Source organism: Aquila chrysaetos, chromosome 10 (assembly GCF_900496995.4).
Source record: "Aquila chrysaetos chrysaetos chromosome 10, bAquChr1.4, whole genome shotgun sequence".
Taxonomy (NCBI): Eukaryota; Metazoa; Chordata; class Aves; order Accipitriformes; family Accipitridae; genus Aquila; species Aquila chrysaetos.
The window spans coordinates 29599302-29623690 of record NC_044013.1 but is presented as its reverse complement, the minus strand read 5'-3'; the positions used below and the strand labels follow the sequence as shown (position 1 = coordinate 29623690).

Below are 24389 nucleotides of genomic sequence, written 5' to 3'. Positions count from 1 at the left end.
TATTACTCATCAGTGCCTGTACCAACCTCATGATAACTGCAAGCTTTCCTTGCTGCCACGCACTGCTGGCAGACAGTTATGCCTCCTGCAAAATGCTCCAGATCACTGATGGGAGGAGAGCAGCTCTGAAAGACCCTTTTCACCCATGGTGGAAGAAAGATCCCTTGCCCTTCTTGCAAAGGGAGCAAAGCAAAGACCAGCCTAGTTCGTCACAGTCGCATCTTCTGCCATTCATTCACTGTCAGGTAGCCTTTTGATAGTGACTGGGGTGGGGACTGATGGGCCAGTAAACTGCAATCGTGGCAATATGATGATGTTCTAGTAACTATTCTAAACAAGACTGCTTTATTGGACCGTGAATATCATCCAATATCCTGCGTTTAAGCATTAAGGTGCAGGAAGTGCGGAGAATGAGCTGTCCTGGTGCCTGCTTGGAAGACGCGGCTCCCGGGTCTGCACCGTCTCCACTGATTAGCGTTTGACCGGCAGAGCCGAACAGGGCGAGGATGCTGGGTGTTGACAGCTCGCCTAGGACTTGGGATAGATCGATGATGACTGTTGGTAGGCTGCGGAGAGTCGCTTGTGGTTTTCATCAGAACTACAAACATGCTGCAGCGTGTTGGTGTGGCAGTCTAGCTAAAGAAAAGGACATCTAAATGAATTTACTTTGGGGCTGAGACCGGTTCAGTTGAAATCCAGATGAAGTTTCTGTCTTGGTTGTGAATGTCAAGGACTCATCGTGTGTTTCCCATGTGTTATTGGGAAACTCTCTCTTCCCCTTTCTTGCATGTTGTACAAGCTTTGCTCATACCACTGACAAAGGGAAATGAAGAAACCACTCATCTTCAGAAGCCTTTTCAACCAGACATGAGAATGTTGTTTTGCACAAAGCACTGTTCTCTTCAGGTTAATTAATTTGTTGTAGTATCGTCATCTTTATATATACTTGACCCTTTATGCATTTAAACTGATGTTCTCTAACTCTGCCTTTAAGTGATTTTGCATTTAATTTAGCGGGGAAAAGTTGACAAGAGGAGGGAGAAGGTGCTTAGTGGAACTCACTAATTATCTGGCTATTGGTACTTGGGCTGCTTGAAGGAGAGCAGGGTTTTGGCTGAACGTGGTTTGCACAAGTTGGAAGTTGCTAGTCCTTGCCTGATAAACCCTATTAAGTCTTGTGTGAACTTGCTCATCCCTTGCATGTATCTGGCCTAGACTAAAACCAAGAGCAGCCCCATCTTTTTGGATCTGTTTATTCAAGATTTGAGTGTTTAAAATGTTGTTCTTCAAGATGGTAAAGTTGGGGGCAACAATTTCTCCCTTTCAGGGCTGCTGTTTTGGCTGCGGTGAGTTCACTGCAAAGCTGAGCACAATTATTTGGATTGCGCCAGCAACACGCTGGTTAAAACCAGGATGGCTGAAAACTGAAAAAGGATCTTCATTTCTAATGAGCATTTTCGCAGTGGTGCCTGAAGAAAAGTGTTGGGTTTCAGTGCAATTCACATGGCTCGTGTGCGAGCACAGCAGTTGTCTGCAAATGCCTGCTTCCAGGGATTTGTACCGCTGCATTTTTTCCTACTTCTATAACTTGCATTTTGAAGATTATTTTTAATGAAAATAGCCATCCTCAGTCAAGTGAGAAAGGTATGTGAAACTGTGCTGAGCTCAGCTAAATTCTTGATGTTGCTCTCCAGACATGTGGAGGAAGGAGGTTTTTCCAAGAGCTTTTTTCCCTACTTTGAACTCCAGTCTAAGTAAGGATTTATTTTTTTTCTTGAGGGGAGAAAATACCAACAAATGAGAACAATGAATTTCTGACTGTAATTTCTCTACCTGCAGTCTGTTACGAAGGAGGAGGGCAGTGCTGATGCAGCTTCTCATGCTGTTGTTCCCTTATTGCAATGGTGATAACTGCTTTTTCCCGTTCCTGTCTGCCAGCCAGCGTCTGCAGGGGAATATCTTCCAGTACATCGTAACTTCATTTCAAATCCCATTTACCTATTGACCCGATTATTGAAACAACCTGTGGGGACTGATGATTTCTTATTTTTTGTTTTTAATGGGGTTTGCCCACTGGCAAGTTAATCATTGCTCATTCTCTTTAGGACACTAAAAGGCCACCAGATTGCTGCTTTGGAGAAGATGTAGTGAGTCAGTGGAGAGCAGGATGGGACTGGAATAGCAGACAGTATGTCTCAATCCAGAGATACATCTCAATGCACAGACTCCAGTTTCTGGTGTTTTCAGAAGGGCTTGTGAATAATGAATCTGGCTCGGTATAGCTGTGGGTCAACGGAGAAGATGCTGATGTGACTCGGGGCATCTCCATGGGATGTTCTGGAGGGGGGATAGATAGATGCTCTTTTCCCATGCTGGGTACAGGGGTGACCTTCCTAGGGACATACGTCTCCTTTGAATTCAAGGTTTCTAGAGCCAAGGATGATCCATCTTTGTTATTTTTTCCTCCCCATAAATGCTTGTTCTAAGGATCCAGGTCTTCTGATAAAGCCCAATTAACTTCTGGCTCTCCCTGTGCCCTTTTCATCTGGCTGCCTGTGGGAGGAAACCTGCTGCTGGGTGTCTGCTGCCTTGTCGCAGCAGCTCATAACAGGTGGCTGCTCTTGGAAGGCTCATACCCACCCCCCCATCCCAGTAAAACTCTCCTTAAATAACCTTAAAACTGCATTCAGCTGTAGCTGTTACCTCTTTGTGGATGAAAATAGTGTGGTGGGGCGAGCCACGGTGGTTCTGTTTAGTTTTTGTTACCCTTCAATGTTTTTGAAGAGTGTTTATTTACTTAACTGTGGCAATGCCGGCTTGTTCCTATCCCATGGCTAAAATAACCCCCATTTAAAATACCTGCATTTGAAGCTGTTGTAGTTCTTGACAGCCCTGAAAGCAAATTTGCTTTAGAAAAGACACTGATGTTCCAGCCATAGAAAAGTGGTTTTCAGTGGGAGTACTTGAATTTTTAGACAGTCTCATTTCTAGAAGAGCAGCCATGCGAAGCTGCATGGACTCTTGAAGGGGTTTTGCTTTTGCAGTGGCCTGAAGATGTGCTCCAGTACAGAGGTTGCAGCGTGCCCCCTTCTGCTGTCACCGCTAAAGCGAGGTAGGAAATGAGCTGCTTGCGTATCTGTCATTGGTGTTATTTAATCCCGTAATTATCCTCATAAGCAACAGCTTCCAGCTCCTCTCTCCAGCCTGGGTTAAGTGTCCCACAATTGCAGGATGTGCCGTGGGCATAATTTTAGGCAGTGGACGGGAAATAGTTTTTAAAGACCTCTGAACATTTACTTCCTAAGGCCCAACTCTTAAAATGCTTGAGAAGAAGGGAAAAAAATCAGTTCCTGTGGGAAGGAAGAGATGTTGGGATTTTTTTTTTTTTTTTTTTTTTTTTTTTTTTCCAGTTTTACCATGGGTGTCACAATGTTTTCCATGTCACAGCTGTGTTTGGAAGAAGGGGACAAGAATGCACTTGCTTCTTAGGCATTAGTGCATGGCAGCTTTCTCTTGTAAGAGTAGCTAGAAGTATTAGTGTAAGGGACATGTGTTTAACCCCCCTTTTTTTGTTGATCTGGATGAACTCTGCTCCGTGGCTGAGATGTTCTCCAGAGGGGAGCTCTGGAGATGTTCTCCAAAGGGGACCTGTCGGAAAGCTCTCATCTGCTCTTTCGAAACCCTCTGTTGAAACCAAGGTCCAAATGCTCGTAGGAGGGATTGAGACATGCTACAGAAACATCCGTGGCGTTCCTCTGTGCAAACTGCCCATCTGTCTCCTGCTTCCCTTGAGCCAGTGGTTCTCTTCCAGGGATTTGGTGTGGGCTGGTGTCACTGGGTCCTTGTAAGGTTTTGTTTCTAAAGATAAAACTCTACCAGTTTCTCTACTTTTGAGAAACACAAAAGTAGGGGAGATGGAAAGAAACTAATTGGATTGTGATGTTAAATTTTTTTGTGGTCTCTTCTGCAGTGATGAGTGGCTTTGTCTGACCAGCACTTTGATGCTGCCAGAAGTAAATTTTCACAAGGCAAAAAATATTAAATTTTTGGGTCTCTTAAAGCACATTTCATCTTCTGCAAGGGCGTTTCCTCATGTTTCCTCATTTGAGGTGAAAGATGCACGTTTCTCCTGTCTTTTGGAGAGAGGAATGTGTTAAAAATGGTAAAACTGTGATATGTTTTGAGGCAGGCCAACCAGAACCAGGGCAGTTCTGGTGGGGAGGAGGGGAAGGCTTGGACGATGGGCTGTTGCAGCGTGGTGCCTTTCCTTGCTCGGGCTTCCCAAGGTTTCCAAAGCAAGTGCTGTGTGTGGCAATCACTGGGGACCAGGTACCTTCCCCAAACCACCCTTGGGTGGGCACTTGGTGGTAGAAACAACTGTGGGAATAAAGGTGAAAGGAGGGAGAATGTTGCAGGAGGAGGTGCTGAGGCTGGCCGTGACCTACACAAACATCTCCAAAATGCCCTACCAAAACGTCGTGTTTCTTTTCCACTGCGGTAAAGGCTGTAAGGGAGAGAGGCCGAGCAGCTCCGATCCCTTTGAAGTGTACGCTCCTGGTTTTCACGGGTTGGTCTGCGTTGCCATAGCCGACTTGCACTGCATTAAGTGCCTCATCCCTGGCTCAAGCGTGCTTCAAACCTGTCTCCTAGCAATTTCTTTTACAAATGACTAAGCGGGGGGAAATAAAATGGCATTAAGAAAAGCCGTTGGCTCCTTGCATGCAATGGGGCAGTGAGAGGAGCCTGTGTTACCTGCCAGTGCTGCCTGCGCAAGGGTGCAGGACTGTGCTTTGCCCTGGGGATGAGGTACCCAGCATGGTGGTCCCAATGCCCAGCTGCTGCTTCAGAGTACATCCCACCACTTGTTCCCATGATAGCAGAGCACACCCTGGGCACATTTATCCCTGCAGCATGCCGGCGATGAAGGAGATGCTATTCTGACTGTATGGATGGGAAATGTGGGCTCAGGGTGGTGTAATTTCTGCCACAGAGCAGGGAAGTGACCCAGGAGACACATAATGAATTGTTTATGCTCTGTTGTCATGTTATCAGGGACTCATGGTTATTATCCACCCCATCCCATCCTTCCTGCCACGGCCTGTGCTGCTCTCATGCTTTCCATTGCTCACCATCCCCTTTCTTCCCGCAGACCCCAGCAGTGAGAGCCCTGGGTTCCCCAGTGACCTGGCGGGACCTGGTGCAGAGGATGCAACCACTGGAGTCATGTGTGGAGCAAACATGGCATATACTGTCACCTACAATTGCCACTGACTTCATCATGTAGTCAAAGGTCTGACCCAAATGCATTTAGATGGTGTGGGTTTCAGAAGTTGGGTAATGATGACACCATGGGGTCATTTTGGTGGAGCTGGGAAAGATCCTGTCCCCATTATGCGCGGTACCAGCAGGAGGAGTTGAAATGTCACTGTTGCTAAAATGCCACCTGCAGACCAGTGGCACATACAGTTGGTGCCACCACCAACAAATGAGGCGAGGTCTTACTCAAGACAAGGACAGGGAGCAGTAAGCAAGCCAGGCTTTCAAATTGGCCAAAGACGGATTTTGCTGTGGCTTAAGAGTGGCTCTGCCCCAGAGAAATGGGAACCCCTTGCATGGGTTACTGGCTTTCTAAGAGTCCCCTTGTGTCCCAGGCTTTGGGATTGGGGCAGTAGATTGCATTTTATGGTGCCAAGCAGAAATGAAATCAAGGTTTTTTCCTTCTTCTGGAAGACCTGAGCAGCTCTGGGGAGTTGCTGCAGCCTCTCAGATAAGAATGCTGGGGGTTGGAGGCTGAGTGACCACGTGACGGAGATAACACCGGCACCTGCTTGCTGGGACAAACAACTCGTTGGCTGATCCAGGTGCGGGTGAGTCCATCTGCTCCCTGTGGCAGCAGGCATTGCCCTGCAAAGGAGGGGGCAGCATGTGCTCTGTTTCCCAAGCCTGTTGGGCTGTGCCACGTTTGCTTACGCATGGCTTTATAAAAAGGAGGTGCAGAAGCTTTCTCTGCTCCTTCCCAGGGTTTGGTTCAGTCTCTCTCCCCTGCACAGCCTTGGCTATGGCTGGCCTGAATGTCTCCATTGCTTTTTTTTTCCTGGTTGTTGGGGTGTGCCAGGTGCTCAGGCAGCTTTCCAAGAGGCTTCTGTCTCCTGGAGCATATGGCTGCCTTGCCAGAGAACTTGCTGGCTCGTTACAGTTGTGCACAAGCTGCCTTGAGCTGAGGATGCTGTTGGAGATCGGTCTGTGGGGTGGCGGCTTTGGCCCAGACGTGGTCCTGACTCTGCTCTTCCTCCTCTTCGTGGTTCATGGTGCCTCTTTTGATGGAGCATCCGCCAACCCGACCATCTCTCTGCAGGAGTTCCTGCTCCTTGAGTCCAACCTCGCCGCAACTGCTGCCAAGCTGCTGGCCCAGGGTGTAGGCATGGGGATGGGCTGGGCTGTCACCAAGCTCTACTGGTCCTGGGAGCTGACGCATTTCCACCTCATCCAGAACCTGATAGCATCAGAGTGCAGCTCCTCCATCCATACCTCTCTGCACCATGCTGCCTTTGTGGAAGGCACCTGCTCTTTCTTTTTCCACCTCGTCCTTCTCAAGTTGTGCCAGAGTCACCTGATGTACCGGGTCCCTGCCCTGGCAGCGACTGTCACCTTCCTGACCTACACAGGTGAGCAGCACCTGCCTTTCTTTTTCTAAGAAATTAAGAAAAATACCTAATTTGTGTGGGAGGAACTGTCCCTCTTTCATCTTCCAAGACTTAAGAGATAATGATTACTAAGACGTTTGTTTTCTACTTATTTGAGGGAATATTCATTTGGGGATGAAGACTGCAGTTTAGGATATCTAGGCAGCAGGTGAAATGTTGGCACACGAGAAGCCACAGCTTGCCCCAAGACTGGGAGCACTTTCTTTGAACATCCCCTAACACAACCCTTTGGTCCCGCACTGAGCTCTTCTTCCCGCAAAGCTCAGGGTGACAAGGGTGGGATTTCCCCTTGTGCTGCTATTACACAGTCCAAGAGATGCAGCTGCCAGAGCTGGGCAGCAACAGAGATGCTCCTGGCAGGCAGGAGGGGTCGCGGGTCTCCCGGCCCAACTCTTTGTCAGTCTTTCAAAGGATGCAAGCGAGACTGATGGCCATGCTTCTCTTCCCATGCAGCTGTACCGTTCACGGGGGCCTTCTTTAACCCTGCTCTGGCTGCAGCCACCACCTTCCACTGCTCAGGGAGCAGCTTTTGGGACTATGTCCAGGTTTACTGGCTGGGGCCCCTTGCAGGTGAGTTCTGCCTAGGAGGTAGCGGGGGCAGGGGTTGGCATGGGGGGCAACGGGCAAGGCAGAAATGCTGGGCGTAACACAAACCATTCCTGGCAAAGGGCTAAACTTGTGTCTTGCCAGTGGCAAGTGTCCTTTTTCTGTCCCCCTTCCCTGTCGCTCAAGTCATCCCTTTGCTATCCAATTTTTTTAATGCAATTTCTATGTGGGGCATAGGCAAAAACTATTCCTGAGGCCAAAGTTTGGGGGAGATGAAGCAAAGATGTTTTAGGGCAACGATTATCTGAGCTGTGCTATTGAGGTTGTCCACAGCTTCAGCATGACCACGGGGAGTTGGATACATGCTGCCTAGAATGCAGAGAGCCTGGACAGAAGACTGCTGGTGTCGTTTACGGCCCTTTGGAGTCAAAACAAGCCTTGCTATGAAATTAAGGACACAATGGTTAAATTCTCCTTAAAGTAATATAGCAAGGGTCTTTCAGATACTGTTAGTGGGGACTTCAGTGGTGCTGAGCTAGATTTTGGTCATGATGAAGGTTGTGGCAAGGGCCTGAAAATGACTGCTCAGCCGTGGAGATGCTAGATGCAGCACACCAAAGGGGTCTGTGCTCTCATTTCAGGGATGCTCGCTGCCCTCTTGCTGTACCAAGGCAACATCCCACGACTCTTCCAGAAAAACCTCCTTTACAGCCAGAAGAGCAAATACAAGATACCCAAGGCAAGGATGGTGGCGCAGGTAGAGGGTGACAAACTGCAGCAGAAGAGGAAAGGGGAGAAGAGCAACTCCAATCCTTGTGCCTGAGCTGTGGACGGAAGCCAAGGAGGTCCCTGCAGCCCCTCTCCTGGGAGTGGGTTTCCTGGCGTGGAGGATTTTGCTGCTCGTCCAGCCCAGCACCCATCCTGCCCATTCGGTCACTGCCACAGGGTGAGATTTTGTTTTTTAAAGCATCACAAAGGAATTGGCCAAGCTGGCCTTGCAGGATGTCTGAATCCCTGAGCTCCCTTGGGAATAGCTTTGAAAGTCTCCCTGGAGAGCCTGAAATGTTTCAAGCCTGCATTGCTGGCTCAAGCCGGGGGAAAAAAACCTAACACTTTTGCATAAATTGCTGGTTGTCTTGTATTGCCAGGAAGCTTGCAGAAAGTCAGGACCATTATGTGGGTAGGCTTGAGCAACTCCCAGATTATTGCATCGTGCAACGCTTGAAATAATCTGACTGGGTCTCTTGCAGCCGTAAAAACAAAGCATAAACAAGTAACCGCCTTGGAAACTTGGGATGAGGAGGAAGCAGGCTTTGATCTTTCAAGTTACTAAATGGATATTGGTCAAAAATTGGTGTTCTTTGAGTTAAACTAAGGTCCTTGAATTGCATAAGCTGAACCTGGCAGTTCTTGGAGAGGAATTAAAAGTGCTCCAGGGCAAGGGAGTTCACTGGCCACAGGACACCCTGCTCCTCTGTGGATGCAGCGTTTAGCCTGGCTTTTGTGTGCTGTAAAGCATCAAGAAGCAGTACACAAAGTGTCTGTGGTTAAAAAACAAGACCCAGACTGCTGGTATGCAGCCGGTGTAGGTGAGCAAGTGCATCCCAGGGCTCCTCTCTGTGTCTACATGAAATATTCCTAAAGATAAAATTACAGTTTGTGGAAATAATAATAAAAACATATGTTGTGATTGGCATTTGGGTGAGTGATGTCATTCCTGTGAGCTGTGCCGGGGGGAGATCAGCCCATCTGATCCCCAAAAATGGGAGATGCCATGGTGATGACCAAACTGACTCTGCCCTGCCTGCCGCTTGCTCTGGAAGGGCGGTAATCTGGGTGGAAACACCTACTAGGTAAACGGGGCTCCCCCCAGGCAGTGCCAGGGCCAGGGCATCCCATGGGTGCTGCACACCTGGGGTCTCTCCACAGGGAAGAGCAGGGGCAGGGGCAATCCCATGTGCAGCATCCCTGAAGCAGGGCTGCTGGGCATGGCTGGATACTGAGCTGCTGCCCAGATGTCTCCCCTGTCCGTGCTGAAAATGGCCAGTTGCTGTATTTTGCAGAAAATAGTCTATTTTGCAGGACCTCTCTGGGTGGAAAATTCCTGCGTTGAATATATTCTTGATGCGCCCATGACTTTTTGGAGCAATTGGCAGGGTGCGTGCTCCGGGGCAGGCTGTGCTTTTTGTGCGAGTGGGCGCAGGGAGAGGTGATGCTGTGGTTGTACGAGTGTCCCTGCCCTGGGTCACCTTGGCAGGAGCTCGAGCAGGGAAGATCAGGTTCCTATTTACTGAGTTGCAAACAGTGAATAAGGAAGTGGCACCCGATTAAAATCTGGAGTGAAGGCGTCAGATGCAGGTTTGGTACCCAGGTGCCAGCCAGGCACCCCCACTATGTCCCCTGTAGGTTTTTGGGGGACGACCCTGGCTACGCTGCCCATGGGCTGCCCATCTCCCTTGCTTGCGTGGGGCATTGTCTTCTGGGGTGAACTGCAGACCACCCAGGAACCCAGAGGGGAGCTGGACCTCTGCAAACCGTGACACCACACCACGTTCCACTAGGAGAAATGAGGGAAGGGACCAATGCGGTGATACATGGACATGCCTCGGAGATGAAACTTTATGGACCAAGCGACACCCCAAAAACCATGCAGCAAATGCCCCCAAAATGATGTCCCCACATTGTGCCTGGCTGGATGCTCAGTGCTGCCTGGTGCCTTCCAGGGAAAGGCAGTGGGAACGCAGTCTGGCTTTTAGCCTGGCTAAACTGTGAGCAGGAGATGGGGCACCTTCGGGTGGAAACCGAAACCTTTGAGGCTCTGCATGGCTCGCCAAGGGAGAGCCTGGGATGCTCAGATCCCCTCAGCAATTTTTTCTGAACCTCTTTTGGTTTAGAAATTGTGCTGAAAATCCTGAGTCAGGGCCTCTGTTCATCCAAACTGATTTGCTGGCTCTGCTTTTGATTTGAGGCTAAGTGTAGGATGTGAAAAATAAGGTTGGCTAGACCACCGCAACCCATTCTTGTGGTATTTTTTTCCCAGGCAGAGCATGGAATATTCCTACAGCTGCTCCAAGCAGTGGATTGGGATATCTGGCTGCAGAGATGCTCCTGAGATGTCTCCTGGACGCATAGGAATTTAACTTGCAGTCTGACACTGCAGTCTTGGGCATCAGCTCTGGGGTAGGATGCTGATCCTATAAATGCAGCATACGAGTGCAGCATCTGAAGGCAGAACATAACCACAGAGTCGGGGCAAAAAAAAATGCTAAAAACACTAAAAATGCTGATTTATTTATTTCTTTTTTTTTCCCCCAGGATGTGTTCATTTGTTTGAGGCTTGTTTCTTGGGCTGCTGAGGAGACCATCTACTGGGCAGACAGATGTAATTAAGGGGAACTTAATAGGAGTGATGGTGAATATTTGTTATTTGTAATTAAGAGGCTGCTTTTCCAGCACAGTAGCATTAAGGCATAGTGGAGGAGAGTCGCAGCTGGACAGACTTGTTCCCAAGCTGTAAATCAAGCTCCGCAGCTCTGATTTACAGCTTGGCCATGTGCTGTTACAGTCTCTGTCGTGGGGCTGAGGACTTGGGCTGCCCTCCTGGTTCTGCTCCTCGCCACTGGAGTTGGTACTACGCAGCACAGACCCCCCCCCAGATTGCCTCCTTCACGGCTTCAGCTGCCAGTCGGCGGTTTTTGCCCTGTTTGCTCAGGACCTACCCTGGAAGAGTCATGTCGTGTTGAGCCCCTGGGACCGCCCCCCCATTGCAGCCTGTCCTGCTCTGCAGCAACGGCGGTATGTAGCACCCAAGAGCTTGTGCGCAGTCCTGCATGGAGGTGGCTGGGGGCTCTTGTGGGCAGCTGCACCCTGCTCCGGGGCAGAAGCAGCCCCGGAGTACAGGAGGTGAGCACCTTGCTGTCCTCAGCAAAGGCGGCTAGAGAACGATGCCTGGAGGGGAAAAGGAGGCTCAGTTTTGGGTGCCCTCCAGCTTGTGCCGCAGGGCACTGCCCCGCTGAGATGGAACGGGCTGGTGGGGCTTGCGGGCAAACTGCTTCTTGTAGAGAGCGCTGCTGTACTGCAGCTCCGGGGTCACCAGCCGCCGGCACATGTGCTCCATCTCCTTGTCCAAGCCCTGCTTGATGTTATAGCCCAAGATCTTTGCATTGCCATGCTGCAGGGGCTGCAGGGAAGAGTCCTTGATGTCCTTCGGGGCCACGCTGCCCGTCCCTTGCAGGCAGGTCCTCGCCAGCTCTGCCTGCCTCTCCCGAAGCGCCTTTACTTCCCGCTGCATGCGCTCCCTGCCAATGTCTCGGTCGATCCTTTCCCAGAAAGTCCTGTTGAAGTAGGTGTAGATTTCCCAGTCCAGCCTGTTCCAGTCCTTTATCTTCTCCACGATGGTGTCCGAGAGGGGGGACTTGGTGCTGCTGTCCCTGATGTTGAGCGGGAAGGAGACGACGCTGTCCAGGTCCCAGCACAGTATCTCCTTCAGCAGCACCATGGACTCGTCGAAGTACTCAGAGATGAGGAGCAAGTCAAAGGACGCCTCGATGGCCTTCAGCATGAGTTGCACCCGCTTAGCGGAGGCCTCTCCATTGGGGTTGAAGCCAAAGTCAAACGTCATGAGGTTCTTGGCATAGTGGCTGTCACTCTTTGCAGGGTTGTAGTAGTGGTAGGGCTGGCTGAGGAACTCCTCCAGGCTGCGAGCGCGGGAGAAAGCCGATGCGCCCTTGTAGTACGTGAAGGAGGACTCCATGAGCTGCACAGGGTTCCTCAGGATGGAGAAGTAGACAGCTGAGCTGGATACCACTTTCTGCACCTACGGAGGAGAAAAAGGAGGTTTTAAAGGTGGGGTGGGGAGGAGGGACCTGCTTGCTCACAATCCTGTGCTCTGCTGGCAAGCAGAAACCCTTGCTGGGGTTGGAGGTGGTGGGTGCTGGGGAGGGTTTCAGGGTGCCGCTCATCAAAGGAGCATTTGTGTCAGCTGTGGGGAGCCCCAGAAGAGGCACACGGGGAGAGCAGTGACCAAAGCTCCCTGCTACATGCTGCCACAGCTGGGTGGCCTGTCTGGACTTGAGATACATCCTATCTCCTTGCCTTTCCCCAGATCTGCGTGTCCTCAAGTGGCATCCAGAAAGGTGGATGCTGGGCATGGCTGACCTGAGCTGATGCACTTAAGGGGTTCTCCTTTTGCAGCTGGTACCCTCCAGGCCTGTCCAGGGAGTAAGACATCTCCAAGGGCCCACCAGACATGAATAAGATGATAGTTGCTGACTGCTACAGATGCTGTCCCCTAGCTTGTCTTGGGTCACAGCACAGAAGCTCTCAGGAGATGCCCATAAACATGCAAGGTACCTGGGGGCAATCCTGTCTCTCTTTAGCTTAATCCCTGAAGAGTTTACCTGCTCTATGGCTGTCCCACCTTGCTCCCCATGAGCCCTTCTCTCCCTTCCCTGTTTGCCCCTCCCGAGTCATTGCGGCTTTGCCCGTACCTCCGGCTGCAGGAATCGCATGTGGTGGCAGAGGATGTTGAACCGCTGAGGGCTCCTGGGGGAGAAGCCCTGCACAAACCTTGCAAAAAAGTGGTGTGGGTAGGAGAGCTGGTTGCCACCCCCGATGGGGAAGGCGAAGGTGAGGTTGTGCGTCTCGCCAAAGCGGAAGAGGACATTCATGACGGTGCTGCTGGCACTCTTGTGGACTTTCAAGAAGACAATGTCAGTCTTGGGCTCACACTTCTCCCTGTGAGAGGACACCCCTCTGGCCTGGTGGCCTTCTCCAGGTGTCACCTCTTCAACCTTAGAGACTTCTGTCCAGCTTGGGAAAAATCCTTTCTCCAGGTCTGTCTTGTAAAGGTCCTCTGCCTGTGGAGGTTGAGCTGAATTTGGCACGGTGTGTTTAAGTGAGCTGTCCCACTGATGGTGGGGGAAACCCATGGCTTGAGGTTGTGACTGGGTCTGTACCACTGCCTGTGTCATTCCTGGTGGTGACATTCTGCTCTGCTCCTCTGTGGTCATCCTGTTTGCAAAGGTTATGAACTTGCTGGTGGCAGCATCAGCATCTCCCAAAACTGTGGAGATCCTCCCAGGAAGACTTTGAGAAGGACCCTCTCTGGTTGCTTTTCTCAGGTCAGGAAGCTGGGATTTCAGCCTCATGGATGAAAGATGGGCTTTCACCTTCTTGCTGCTTTCCACAGGCTGCCACATCCAGTGCTCCTCTTGACTGCCTGGGCTGCTTTCCAGTGGGGTCTCCTGGCTGAAGTACAGATGCATCTGAAAAATGTCCTGCACACTCTCAGTTGAAGTGGGGTCTGGCATGGTTTTCCTCTGCCAGTGCAGGGAATTGTCTTCCCACAGCGGGTTGGGGGTCTGGAGGGCAGAGGTGAGCAGCTTCTGGCCATGGTCCATGGTCTGCCTCAGGGCACGGTCCACCTCGCACTGGCAGTTTCTGTAACAGGGAGGACACTAGGCTCAGAGGATGGAAGGAGCATGCAAAGAGGAAAGCTCCTCTGCAGCCCAACAACCCCCCCCTGCAGACACCCCGAAGCGTGTTCCCCTGTCTTTCTTGAGGTGGGTGGCATTGCTGGTGGGTGTAGGACTTGACCACTGCCCTGGGAGGTTAGGGTGGGTGCAAGAAGAGGAGGACAGGTCAGCAGCGATGTGCTAATGCCCCTGTCCTTTGGAGCACAGTGGGCTGGTGGAAAGGGGCAAAGCAAGAGAAGGCAAGGAGAGAGAAGAGCAGGTGGCGTAGAGAAGCTGGAGGAAAGTTTGCAGATGACCCCAGACTGGGAGGATGCTCAAGGGTTTTGAGGCCAGCCAGGACAAAGCCCAGAGCAGCCTAGTCTGAACATAGAACAGGCTCAGCTCTGGCCAGGGTGTAGGGGTTGGATGTGAGAGCCCCTGAGGGATCCTCTCCCACCTGGATTTTCCTCCTTGTCTAAAGAAGACACTGTTGGATGGTTTTCAGGAGGGCGGTTTTGAGCCCACCTCAGTGGTCAGCTGGAGGATGAGGTGCAGGTTTGCAATCCTGCTTTGGACCTACCTGGGAGGCTGCAGCTTCTCCATGACTTGAAGCGTGACCAAGAGGAAGATGAGGAGGCTGAAGATGACCCAGTACCGACCTGGCTGGCACCTGTATATTGCTTTCAACTTCCTGCAAGGAAGCAGACGTTTCAGACCATTAGTAGGTAGAAGAAATGCATGTGTGAGGCAGAGGGGAAAGACACCTTGAGACTTTAAAAAAGAATTTTTTTTTTAAGGTAAGGTCACGTTTTCATGGGTGGAAGAGGTGCAGAGGCAGTGATAACCAACGAACCTCAAAGGCTGTGCTCAAGCAGTGTAGCTTAGTGGAAATTTCCAGCTGGGACACAAATATCACACTGAAAGGTAAACAGCGATAACCACAAAGTCCCTTGGCTGCTCAGGGACGCCTCACCGGCACAGCCTGAGCTCCTGCTTCAGCAGCAGGAACAGGCACTGCTTGCATCTTTCCTGGCCTAGAAATATTGGGACCCTATATTTATTAAAAAAAACAATAAAACTTTGTTTTGCCTGCTCTCCCCTTCTCTCAATGCCTGCCATTGGAGGTGATTGCCACCTTCCCAGGATGCAGATGTGATGCTACCATGGGGGCCCCAGCTGTGCCTCTCCAGTGTGTGACCTGGCTTTTAGTCTGGTTTTAGCCAAGTCTATGACAGCAGTGTGATTTCTTCAAGTCATCAGCACTAAGCTATGAGGTTTTGGGTTGTGTATGGGGACATTCAGGCAATGAAAAAACATTTCCATGGGACTTTTACTATTTGTAGGGCTTGCTGCAAACCCTGGTGGAGCTTGATTGTAGTCTTACTCTTAGTCTCAATCTTAAGCGGAGCAGTTGGGGGACTAAGCTTCCTGGAAAAAAGGATTAGTTTGCATTTCATTTCTGCTGGTTTCTGCCCAGGGAACATATTGTTGCCTAACAGGAGATGATTTGTACTGAGAATCTGGTTAAATCCTCTGTTGTGGGCTCCTCCTTGGGTGGGAGTCCAGCCTGCAAGCCCCAGATGTCTGCTCTCCCCCTCTCAGAGTGAGGGAGCAGGCACAGGCTGCTTTGCTGAGCATGAAATGGAGGAACAGGGGGAATTAATGAAAGCAGAAATTTAGGCAGACCCTGCTTGGAAGCCACATTCTGACAGATAATCTGTGTTCATTGATGTTGCCTGCTTCCTTTAGTGGGCCTGGGACTGCACAGACCTGCTTGTCCTGGAGCATCTTCATCTCCCTGATGCTTTATCTCCTACTCCGGGCAGTCTTGTGACACATGGGAGAAGTACTACCTTGATGAGCTAGCAATGATGCAAACATGGGCTGCCTGAAGTGGTCACCTGCATGCCAGTGGTACTGGTCAGGAATTTGGCTTTGCTATTGAAAAACTGCATTTGTTCCAGAAAAATTGTCGACTGTTACTACTAATGGTAGTTTGCTTATTACAGCACTACTTCCAGTGGTTGCACATCAGTTTCAACACTCAGGGGTATGGTTCTGCTCTGCTCTCAATAATGTCACTTATTGAGTTGAAACGCTAAGCTCCTCCTAGGAGATTTTTAATGTCTAAAGTACTTGGGACTGTAAAGGCTGGGAGGTCTTAGGTTATGACGGTGCTACTGAGGATTCAAAAGGCATGTAATTACTAGCATGGTGAACAAGCTAGTCAGCCGCACAGCATCCCTAAAACCTGATGGTAACCTGGACCTATCCATGCTCATTTTGCACTTGAGGAGCAGATTGCCAGGCCCGGATGAGAGACAGGCGGCTGGCGAATGTGTGCATGGCTTGCTGCCTGGCCATGCAAGCAGCACAAGGATAGCCTTGTGCTGTCAAAGATGAATGGGTGTGACAAGCAACAGATCAGAAAAATGCCAAATGCTTAAACAGTGCTTACAGTGCCAAGACACATTAAGGGGAGAGGGTTGAAGTGGAGACTCAGGGCTGCCCCACAGCTGCTGCAAGGCAAGGCTTGTTGAAATACCCCTGTGTGGAAGATCACTGATGGGCAGAGAGACCAAAGAGGGAGAAGGCAGTGAAGGAGGAGTTGCTCCAGGATGAAGTGATGCTGCTGGACAGATCTTGTTGGAGACTTGAGCCAACTCTCCCATCACTCAAGGCGCAGCTGATGGTAAGTTTGTCTGCCTGGCCAGCCTAAGAAAAGCGGCAAGAAGGGAATGAAGAGCTAACTAACTGTGATATTTAGCAATATACCCAAACTCTCTCATTGGGGAGATCTGCACAAGCACCCAGTAGTGAAGGCAGAATGATGCAACACTTCCCTGGAAAGCAGTGTGGAGGTAGGCAGCGCCCTCTGCTACTCTGGTATCTGTATTTTGTGCAGATATAATTCTGGACTTGCTTCCACACAGGTCCCTGGTCAGTACTAAACTTTCAACCTGTAGAGAATCTGTGAAAGATCCAGGTCATTTTGCTGCTAGCCTGCTGTCTCTTTTGAGATGGGTGTTGTGTTGGTTGAACAACCAGTTGAGAACACACAACATGTTGCTGGCTGCTTGGGTCTAATCAGGCTACCATAAAGCCAGAGCCCTTTCTCCAGGCTGGCTCTGGTGGGACACACGTGCATCAGGGAGGGTGCACTGAGTAAAGGGAGAGCTGTGGCAGCAGCTGAAGTTTCCGCTGAAGATGCCAAGAAGTTGCACTGACGGCAGCAAAACCAGGATAAAATGGCACATGTAGCATGACAAGCCTTTGTCTTGGAGGCTGGAGCAGCTGGATGATTTGTAGCTGGATGATGAGCCTTCAGAAGGCTCAACTGCTTTCCATGGGTAACTCCTTCACAGCCTCCTCTCAGTTTAATGTGCCAGGATGAGATCATGGGTGTGGGTGTCTTGAGGCAGAGTTAAATACTTGAGATCAAAGCACCGGGAAGATGTCCAAGATGCACTCAGAGCTGGCGGGAGTCAACGCTGCCCCATAGGGTGGGGTGGACTGCAAGAACAACATGCAGAGTCTTTGGAAATGCCTCTGGCTGTGGGCAGGCTATAGCTGAAGAGCCCCTGCATATCAGAGCCTGTGTGCTGCCACCTCCAAAAGTGACAAAGCAGGGTGCAAAGATGGATGCAGCACCCTTTGGCTGCTAGGGCTCAGCAGCAGAGCCATAGCAGCTGAATCCTCCTATGCTGGCTCAATGGATTTAATCAAAACCCAGTCTGTTGGTCATTTATTTGCAAAGCATGATGCCCCCAGCCATGTCCTGCTGCCTGCTCCTGGTGGTGGTGGTGGTGGGGTGCCTGGGGCGCTGCTTGGAAGCAGGCACTTGATTGCAGCAGTACTGCAGATTTCCCCTCCATTTTTTCCCCTCTGCTTGAAGCAGAAAGGATGACCTGCTTCCCTCCCACCTGTGCCTCTTCCCTGTCCAACACAAAAATAAATGCACCAGTTGGGATGGGTCTGTGGTCGGCTGGCACTTGCTGAGCCGTGCAGGGTCTCAGCTGACTGCTGGGTGCTGCAGGAGGTGTCGAGGCTGAGTTCACTGGGCAGATAGGTGGCAAAAAATGACTTTATTGATTTGCTCTGGCTAGATACGCTCCAGGCAGTGAGCAATGTTGCATGGGGAATTAATGTACACTAAATGTACACCAGCGATAGCCTGCTTCCTCTGACCAGTGATTGGAGCCGTTTTCTTCCTTTGCTTCACAAGAAATGAGAAAATGGGGACAGTGGTCTGCGGGACGCTCAGGAGAGGATAAGTAGCACAGCAAGGGCATGACGGCACTGCCTGCCTGTGTCAGTACCCAACCTATCCTTGAAACAGCTGGGTTAGGAAAGACCCCGAGCCTCCTAGCACTGCAGCTTGGTGTGCAGCAGCAGGTTGTGCAATGCCCCAGATGCTGCAGGCACATGTGGAAAGGCTGTCCTGCCCCAAAATGCTCTCCCCACGACAAAAGGGCACCGCTGCAAAGTCAAGCCTTGCCCTTCTCTGCTCCTTGTTCATCCTCTCCAAAATAGAGGCTGTGGAAGAGCACACCTCACCCTAGATGCATTCTTTGGTTTGGCCGTGTAAAAGACTCACAGAGAGACACGTTTCTGCTCCACATCTACTACTCAGGTGAGCGTGCAGAGCTGAGACCTGTGAGCCCTTGCCTGGGACAAGGCAGGAGGGATCAGCATCCTACTTGCCCCACCAAGGTTTTGCCATTCTTCTTCCTTTGTGGTATCAGGCCTTACAAAAGATGCTATTTTCCTGGCTAGCACACAGGGGAGCAGTGCTGCCCTTAGAGCTTCACTAGAAGAGAGAGCCCCATCAACCCACACCTCTCTGCATTTATGCAAAGCAGAAGTGCTCCTATGCCCATTCCCATCATCACTTCAATCTCTAACCATTTCTCAACACTGAGGGACCTACAAGGACATGACGTTTGGGTAGGATGGAAGTAGAATTTTACTGAAGGAAATTGTATTTTACTTAAATAAATAAATAAAAAAATCCACTTACATGATCAAATACCTTCTGAATTTCAGCATGGTGAGCTGGAGCCTTGGCTGTGGAGCGGGTAGTTATCACCAGCCTGGGAGAATGGAAAGCAAACACCCGGAGCCTGGCTTGTGTGCCTGCGGCCGGTGGCCCCTCCCCGGCGGGGGCACCTGGGACGTCGAGCCCACAGCAGACCTTCCCACCGGTGCCCTGCTCTCCAGAACCTGCCCCAGGGAATGACCAGCCTCCACTCTGGTGAGTGGCACATTTACACGGCCGTGGCCTCGAGGGCTGCTGGCAGCAAGCTGCCTTCTGCAAACTACTGCCACATCATGTCAGTGGTGGGCAGGCTGATCCGGGCACTTGTGGACACTGCAGGGGCTGGCCGTGCCCCCCATGTCTGCGTCCCTCCCTTACTCCTTGGTTTCACCCGTGGCTGTTGATATTCTGCTTTGACACCTCATGTCCTCCTGCTCTGCTCTTTGTGGTTGTCCCTTCTTTTCCCTTCTCACGTCCTGCTTTTACTTCTTGACAAAGCTGAGGACAGAGATGGCTTCGTCATGAGAGTTTAGCTCTTGATAATCCCTATGTTGATACAGCCTTTAGGTCTGTGCTGCTGAGACCCTGTGCAGGCTGCGTCACACCTGCATGGCAGGGAGCTAATCCTCTCCAATGCAACCTGGCTCCATCCACCCTGGGCCGGGGTTATGGCAATCCCCAGCTGCCTCCTTTGCTTCCCTTCGCCATACTCGCTGCTCCAGGCACAGCATTTAACCACCTGCGACTCCAGGCACTGCTTCACATGTGGATGTCTTGCATTTGCCATCTTCTGACTGGCCTCCCATGTTCCCCCAAGCCAGCAAAGTCCTCAACCCCCCATGTTGGGACTGTGCTGTGCCAGGATGACCAGCAACAGGACAGCCCTGCTAGGAAGCCAACTGTTTTCCAGTACCAGTAGAAAAATGATCACTGCATCTGCTTCTTGCTGGCTGGTGGACAACATAAGACAACTCAAAGGTGGACTGGGAGGCTGCCCTCCATGATGGAGGTCCACAGCCGGTCCTTTAACCAGGGTCTCCTCCCTCTTCAGTAGCTTTTCCTCCACATCCTTCCCCTTTGGGGCTCAATCCCAGCATCCTGCACAGCATCAGCAAGACACAGCCACGGCTTTGTGTGACCAAGGGCCCTAAGCCCAAGTAGCGGGACCACATGCTTCTCATATTTGGGCACCAGACACCTGGGGTGGTGGTGGAGATGGAGGCTGCATGACTGTGATGTGTGCCATGAGGACCAGTGGCTCAGGCTGTGCAACACCCATTCTGCAGGAGCAGGCTCCCCATGTGCCTCCTGGCACCGATGGAGAGTACTCTGGCAATGCGTGCTTTCCCTTCACCCATGCCTATGGGTCTCAGGAAATACGTACCAGGCAGATAAGTCAGTTCCAGCCCAGACCTTGGCTTTCTCAAGGGACAAAAGGGCCCAGCTTCCTCCCTCCCCCCTCGCAGGTAGGGAGGCAGCTGTTCCCCTCACCCTGGCACAGGCAGGTGCTGCCTCTCCCCATCCACCTCACTGAAACCACACGTTTACTGTGCGGCTGTCGCATTCCCCGCCCATCCCGTGCTCCGGCTATCTACCCAGGCTGGCAGCTTATCTGGGAGTCCAGGGCTGGGTGAGACCCATGGGCTAGCTCGCTGTTTGCAGGGATCAAACCCCTTTCTGCTGTTGGGAGTGAGGGTTGGTGCTTCTCCCCTCTCCTTCCCTCTGCACAACCATGCCCCGTGCAATCTGAGATGGATAAGTCTGCTTGGGGGGCCACGGTGATGTGGGGTAGGTAGGTGGCTGAGAGGTCTGCGAGCATCCCCCAGGCAGGACCTTGGGGGACATCGTATTGCTGCAGGGCATGGGGCACCCTTGCCTGGGAGCACCCAGAGGCTCATCAACGTGAGGGTGCCCAGACTGGCTTGATCCTGCTCCTCTCTGGTTGTTTCCTCTTGCTGGATTGCCACTTGTGGGATTTGCTGCTGTTCAGCTCACTTGTTTCCCTAAGGATAAGCCTATCTGTCCATGGGCACCTCATGGGAGGTCCAGTTTCGGTACGTAATCCTGGTCAGGATTGCCTGTATTCCTGTTTGCTGCCTGGCAGCCTCTTTCTTGGGCATGACTTGATGGCATCTGCAGAAGAGAAACTCAAAAGGTAAAGTTGTCTGCTCCTGCTGGGATCTGGTGATGTGAAGCACAGCATATGCTCTCATCTGCCTGCACACTTCCTGTGTTGGAGGCCACATCTGCAGGACCTCAACAGCTCTCTTGAGCTGCTTCTGTTACCTTGCATCCCAGAGAGGCTGTTTTGGAGTGTGATCTGGATGGGATGGGACTCCACTTGTGGACCAGTGTCTGAGGGCCTTGGTGGAGATGGCAGTCCTCTGAGATTACACCCCATGGTCTCTTCTCTCCCACGGATGCTGGAGCAGGGGTCAGGATACGGGCAGGCAAATGCATCTTTTGCAGCTGTGTTTCTTGAGAAGCGAAAGGTGCCCTTGTAGGAGGGATTGGGCTCTGTCTCTGCTCACTGGGCAGCCGGGTCCTGCTGGGGTGACCTAACAGGCTCATAACTTTTGGGTAGGTGTGAGGACTGTCCTGGTGATGCAGAACTGCCCCAGCTGCTTGCCGCTGAGTATGACCCTTATAGGGTCATCATACTACAACGGTATGTGCACCCTCCTAGGTGGGTGCACATTCACTGCCTGGGGATGGGCTGATCTCAGCAGAAGGCAGATGAGGAGCCCCAGAGTCTCCAGTCCCTTCCTGTCCCCCATCCCTGTGCTCTCACCCCTGCTTAAGATGATGAGCAAAGAGATGTCAGCTTGCCTTGAGACACCCAGGGCCTTGCTACTCTCATGCAATGGCTTCCCTGCTTGGCCTGGCCATGGCTTGGAGGGGCTGCTGGTGGGTTTTTCCCAGGGCTGTTGGACAAGATGCACCTGCACCTGCACCTGGAAAGCAGGCATCTCTGGTCCATTTGCAAGCCTGTACCTGGGGCTGAGGTGAAGAGGAACATGTGGGAAGGTGACTGCCTCTCTGGTGAGGAGGAGAGACCTGCGACCCAGATTTCCAACCCTGGGGCTGGACCGATTGCTGGAGCAATGTGGTGTGAGGGAGAGCACAGGGGTTTGCAAGGGCTTGAGCCTCACTGTAACATCAACTAGCTGTCTGCCTCCCTTCACCTGTGCCTTATTCCTTTTCCTGCTGGGTGGGGACTACTCCAGCATAAAAATAACACAGCAGAAAGTTGTGTGTGTGTTTTTGTTTGGTCTTGCTAGAGGCAGATATGTTTGCCATCAACAACACTCCTTGCTGAGCCCCAAGGTGTGAACAGCTGCCTTCAGGTGGGTGGCACAACAGATCTCCTTGCAAAGGTGATGAGCCAGCAAGGGTTTTCCAGGCAGGAGCAGCAAAGCTTTGTTCTCCTGTGAGAGCTAGGATGCCAAGACAGTGCTGTGAAAGCGAGGTGCAGGAGAAAGGCCACCGCTGCTCTCTGGGACAATCTTTTCCTTGGCTAACGAGGAAGGGACTGATGTCTTTGCATGTGTTGGCAAGAGGGAGGCAACTGTAGCCTGGAGGGTACAGGCAACCAGGGAGGTGTCTTTGTAGAGAGCAGAGACTGGGGTCCTGGGGGCATATGAGGAAACTGCTTCTGGGCTTTGCCAAGAGAGGTTGGGGCAACCCCTGGGGATCTCCTGGGGTGGGAGCGGCCCGTAGAGGTTTCCTTAGCAGGGACTGGAGAGGGATGAAGCTCCTGCTGGAAATGGCTCCTTACTTTTAAAGTCAAAGCAGAACATCTGCAAAATAAATGAAAACCTCTCTGTATCTAAAAGCAGCAGACAATGATACTTAAATTCCTTGTGAAGCCATTAACTGGAGGGGGAAAACGAGGGTGCTACAGAAAAGCCATACCCAGGGTCAAAATTATCCTGGGAAGGGCCAGGTGTAAAAATACTACTGATCTCATGTTAGAGGAGCCTGGAAGACCTCTTGGCAGTGCCGTGGTGGGGGGCAGACCTCCAAAGAAGCCCAGCTGGTGAGAGGGGCTGAGGACCCCTCCCACAAGGGAGGACTGGAGGTGGCACTGGTTGCATCTGCGGTGGCAGTCCAGGTACCTGAAGCCAGAGTCTCCTGGCTTGAGACTGTTGTCCCTTTGCCTCATGCAGGTAGCTAGACTTCGAGGACCTGGAAGGAGGTTGTTGCCAGTGGGATAAGTCAGGGAAGGCATGTCCAAGCCTGGACTGGGTCCCATTCCTCACTGAGGATGACCACAAGGTCCTGTTTCCCACTGTCTGGTCCCCGCTGTGACTGTGCTGCCCATGCTGCCTGCCCAGGCTCCACTGGCCCATCTCTCATCGCACGCTCACAGCATCCCATGCTCACAGCATCCCATCAGGAAACCTCTAAACCTACCTCTGGCTCTTGGTTTGGGTCCTTAGTCCTAAGGTCACCTGGTGCTGCTGCCTCCTCCCACCCTGCAAGAAACGGATGAGCTGTGTCTGAGGCTGGGGATCTGCCTTTTACAGGTGCAAAAGTACAACCTGAGCTGGTGCATAAAACCGTACTTTGAGCAATGCCACAATTCATTATCCTGACCCTGGCAAGAGAGAGGAGCATGGCTGAGTCCTGCATGCTGCCAAGGCTGGCAGGGCTGTTTCCTGCCCACATTGCTGCAGCATTTCCCCCCTGCCCCGTCTTTATTTCTTTGCTTTCTTTTTTTTTTTCTCTGTGTGTGCACTTTGCTTAAGCAAGGACTTATCTTCATCATTTTCTGCCTACATGTGGTTAGTTTGGCCATGTCATTTGTACCCTGGCAGCCTGCAGCTTGGTGGATCTCAAAGTGGGGTGAAAAGATGAGAAGTTTGTGTGTGTCTCCCCAGCAGCGAGTCAGCCCCAGACGCAGTGATGGATTGGGGAAATTAGGGTCTAGGACATCCCGATTTCCTAGGTCTTCAGTCATTCCCGCACAACCCCTGATGGAGAGAAACTTCAGAGAGGGATGAGCTTTGGCCCCCACCCCCAGAAAACTTTTTGTGCAGCTTTTCTGTTTGCTTTTCAGACCAGTTTCTAGACAGACCTATTCACGAAACGACCTACGATAATTTCTACATGACTTTCTCGAGGGAATCCAGCACACCGCGTTATCAGCAATGTGCAAGTTTGCTTTCTGAGTCGTTTTGAAATCTATCACATGCTGGGCCTCCCCTTCCGCTGCTGGGCAGCCACTGGTCCATTAGCACCTACCTAAATTGATATTTAGTTAATTTTACCCTTTGCAGAGCGAGTGAGGCATGCCCATGTAATTAGTTTCTATTAGCTTCAACAGATCTCCTGGGACATTGAAGTCAGCCTGCTGCTCCGCAGTGGCGTGCCCATTGATACCAGCTCCCTCTGAAAGGATGCTCAGGGCCAACGGGAGCAAATACATCTAGCTGGGAAGTTGGGAGCAAAGCGTGGAGAGAGCTGAGCGCGGGACTGGTGCTGACGTGCTGTGGCGGCTGGCTTGTATGGGATCCCCGCCGATATGGGAACCCTGTCCCAGAGGGGATGAGGCAGAGCCTGTGCCAGCACCAGGCAGAGCTCCTCTTGAGCATGAAGGTTGAACAACAGCTGGATGTGCTCAAGTTTAGGTGAGAAGCACGT

The 24389-nt window shown here is 51.5% G+C and overlaps 2 protein-coding genes across 5 annotated transcripts; one reads left to right on the top strand and one right to left on the bottom strand.

Moving 5' to 3' along the window:
• The first annotated feature begins 139 nt into the window (after positions 1 to 139).
• LOC115346856 (aquaporin-12-like) lies at positions 140 to 18833 on the top strand. Of its 4 annotated transcripts, XR_003925287.2 has the most exons (5): positions 140 to 6665; positions 7158 to 7274; positions 7892 to 8196; positions 10291 to 10430; positions 10566 to 10653. XR_003925287.2 is itself a non-coding variant. In XM_030027395.2 (3 exons), exons 1-3 carry the CDS (start codon positions 5924 to 5926, stop codon positions 8071 to 8073), a joined length of 1041 nt encoding a protein of 346 aa, XP_029883255.1. In that variant the 5' UTR covers positions 140 to 5923; the 3' UTR covers positions 8074 to 8975. The 4 variants fall into 4 exon arrangements, 2 of the variants coding, with proteins under 2 accessions (XP_029883255.1, XP_040982434.1); XR_003925286.2 differs by lacking the exons at positions 10291 to 10430; positions 10566 to 10653 and adding an exon at positions 18752 to 18833; XM_030027395.2 differs by lacking the exons at positions 10291 to 10430; positions 10566 to 10653 and having other exon boundaries at positions 7892 to 8975.
• LOC115347759 (galactose-3-O-sulfotransferase 2-like) lies at positions 10699 to 23715 on the bottom strand. Its single transcript, XM_041126490.1, has 5 exons — positions 23160 to 23715; positions 18726 to 18798; positions 14286 to 14396; positions 12740 to 13691; positions 10699 to 12066 (listed from the first exon to the last, which is right to left on the bottom strand). The coding sequence occupies exons 2-5, from the start codon at positions 18752 to 18754 to the stop codon at positions 11218 to 11220; spliced, it is 1941 nt and encodes a 646-aa protein (XP_040982424.1). The 5' UTR covers positions 18755 to 18798; positions 23160 to 23715; the 3' UTR covers positions 10699 to 11217.
• Positions 23716 to 24389: the final 674 nt, after the last annotated feature.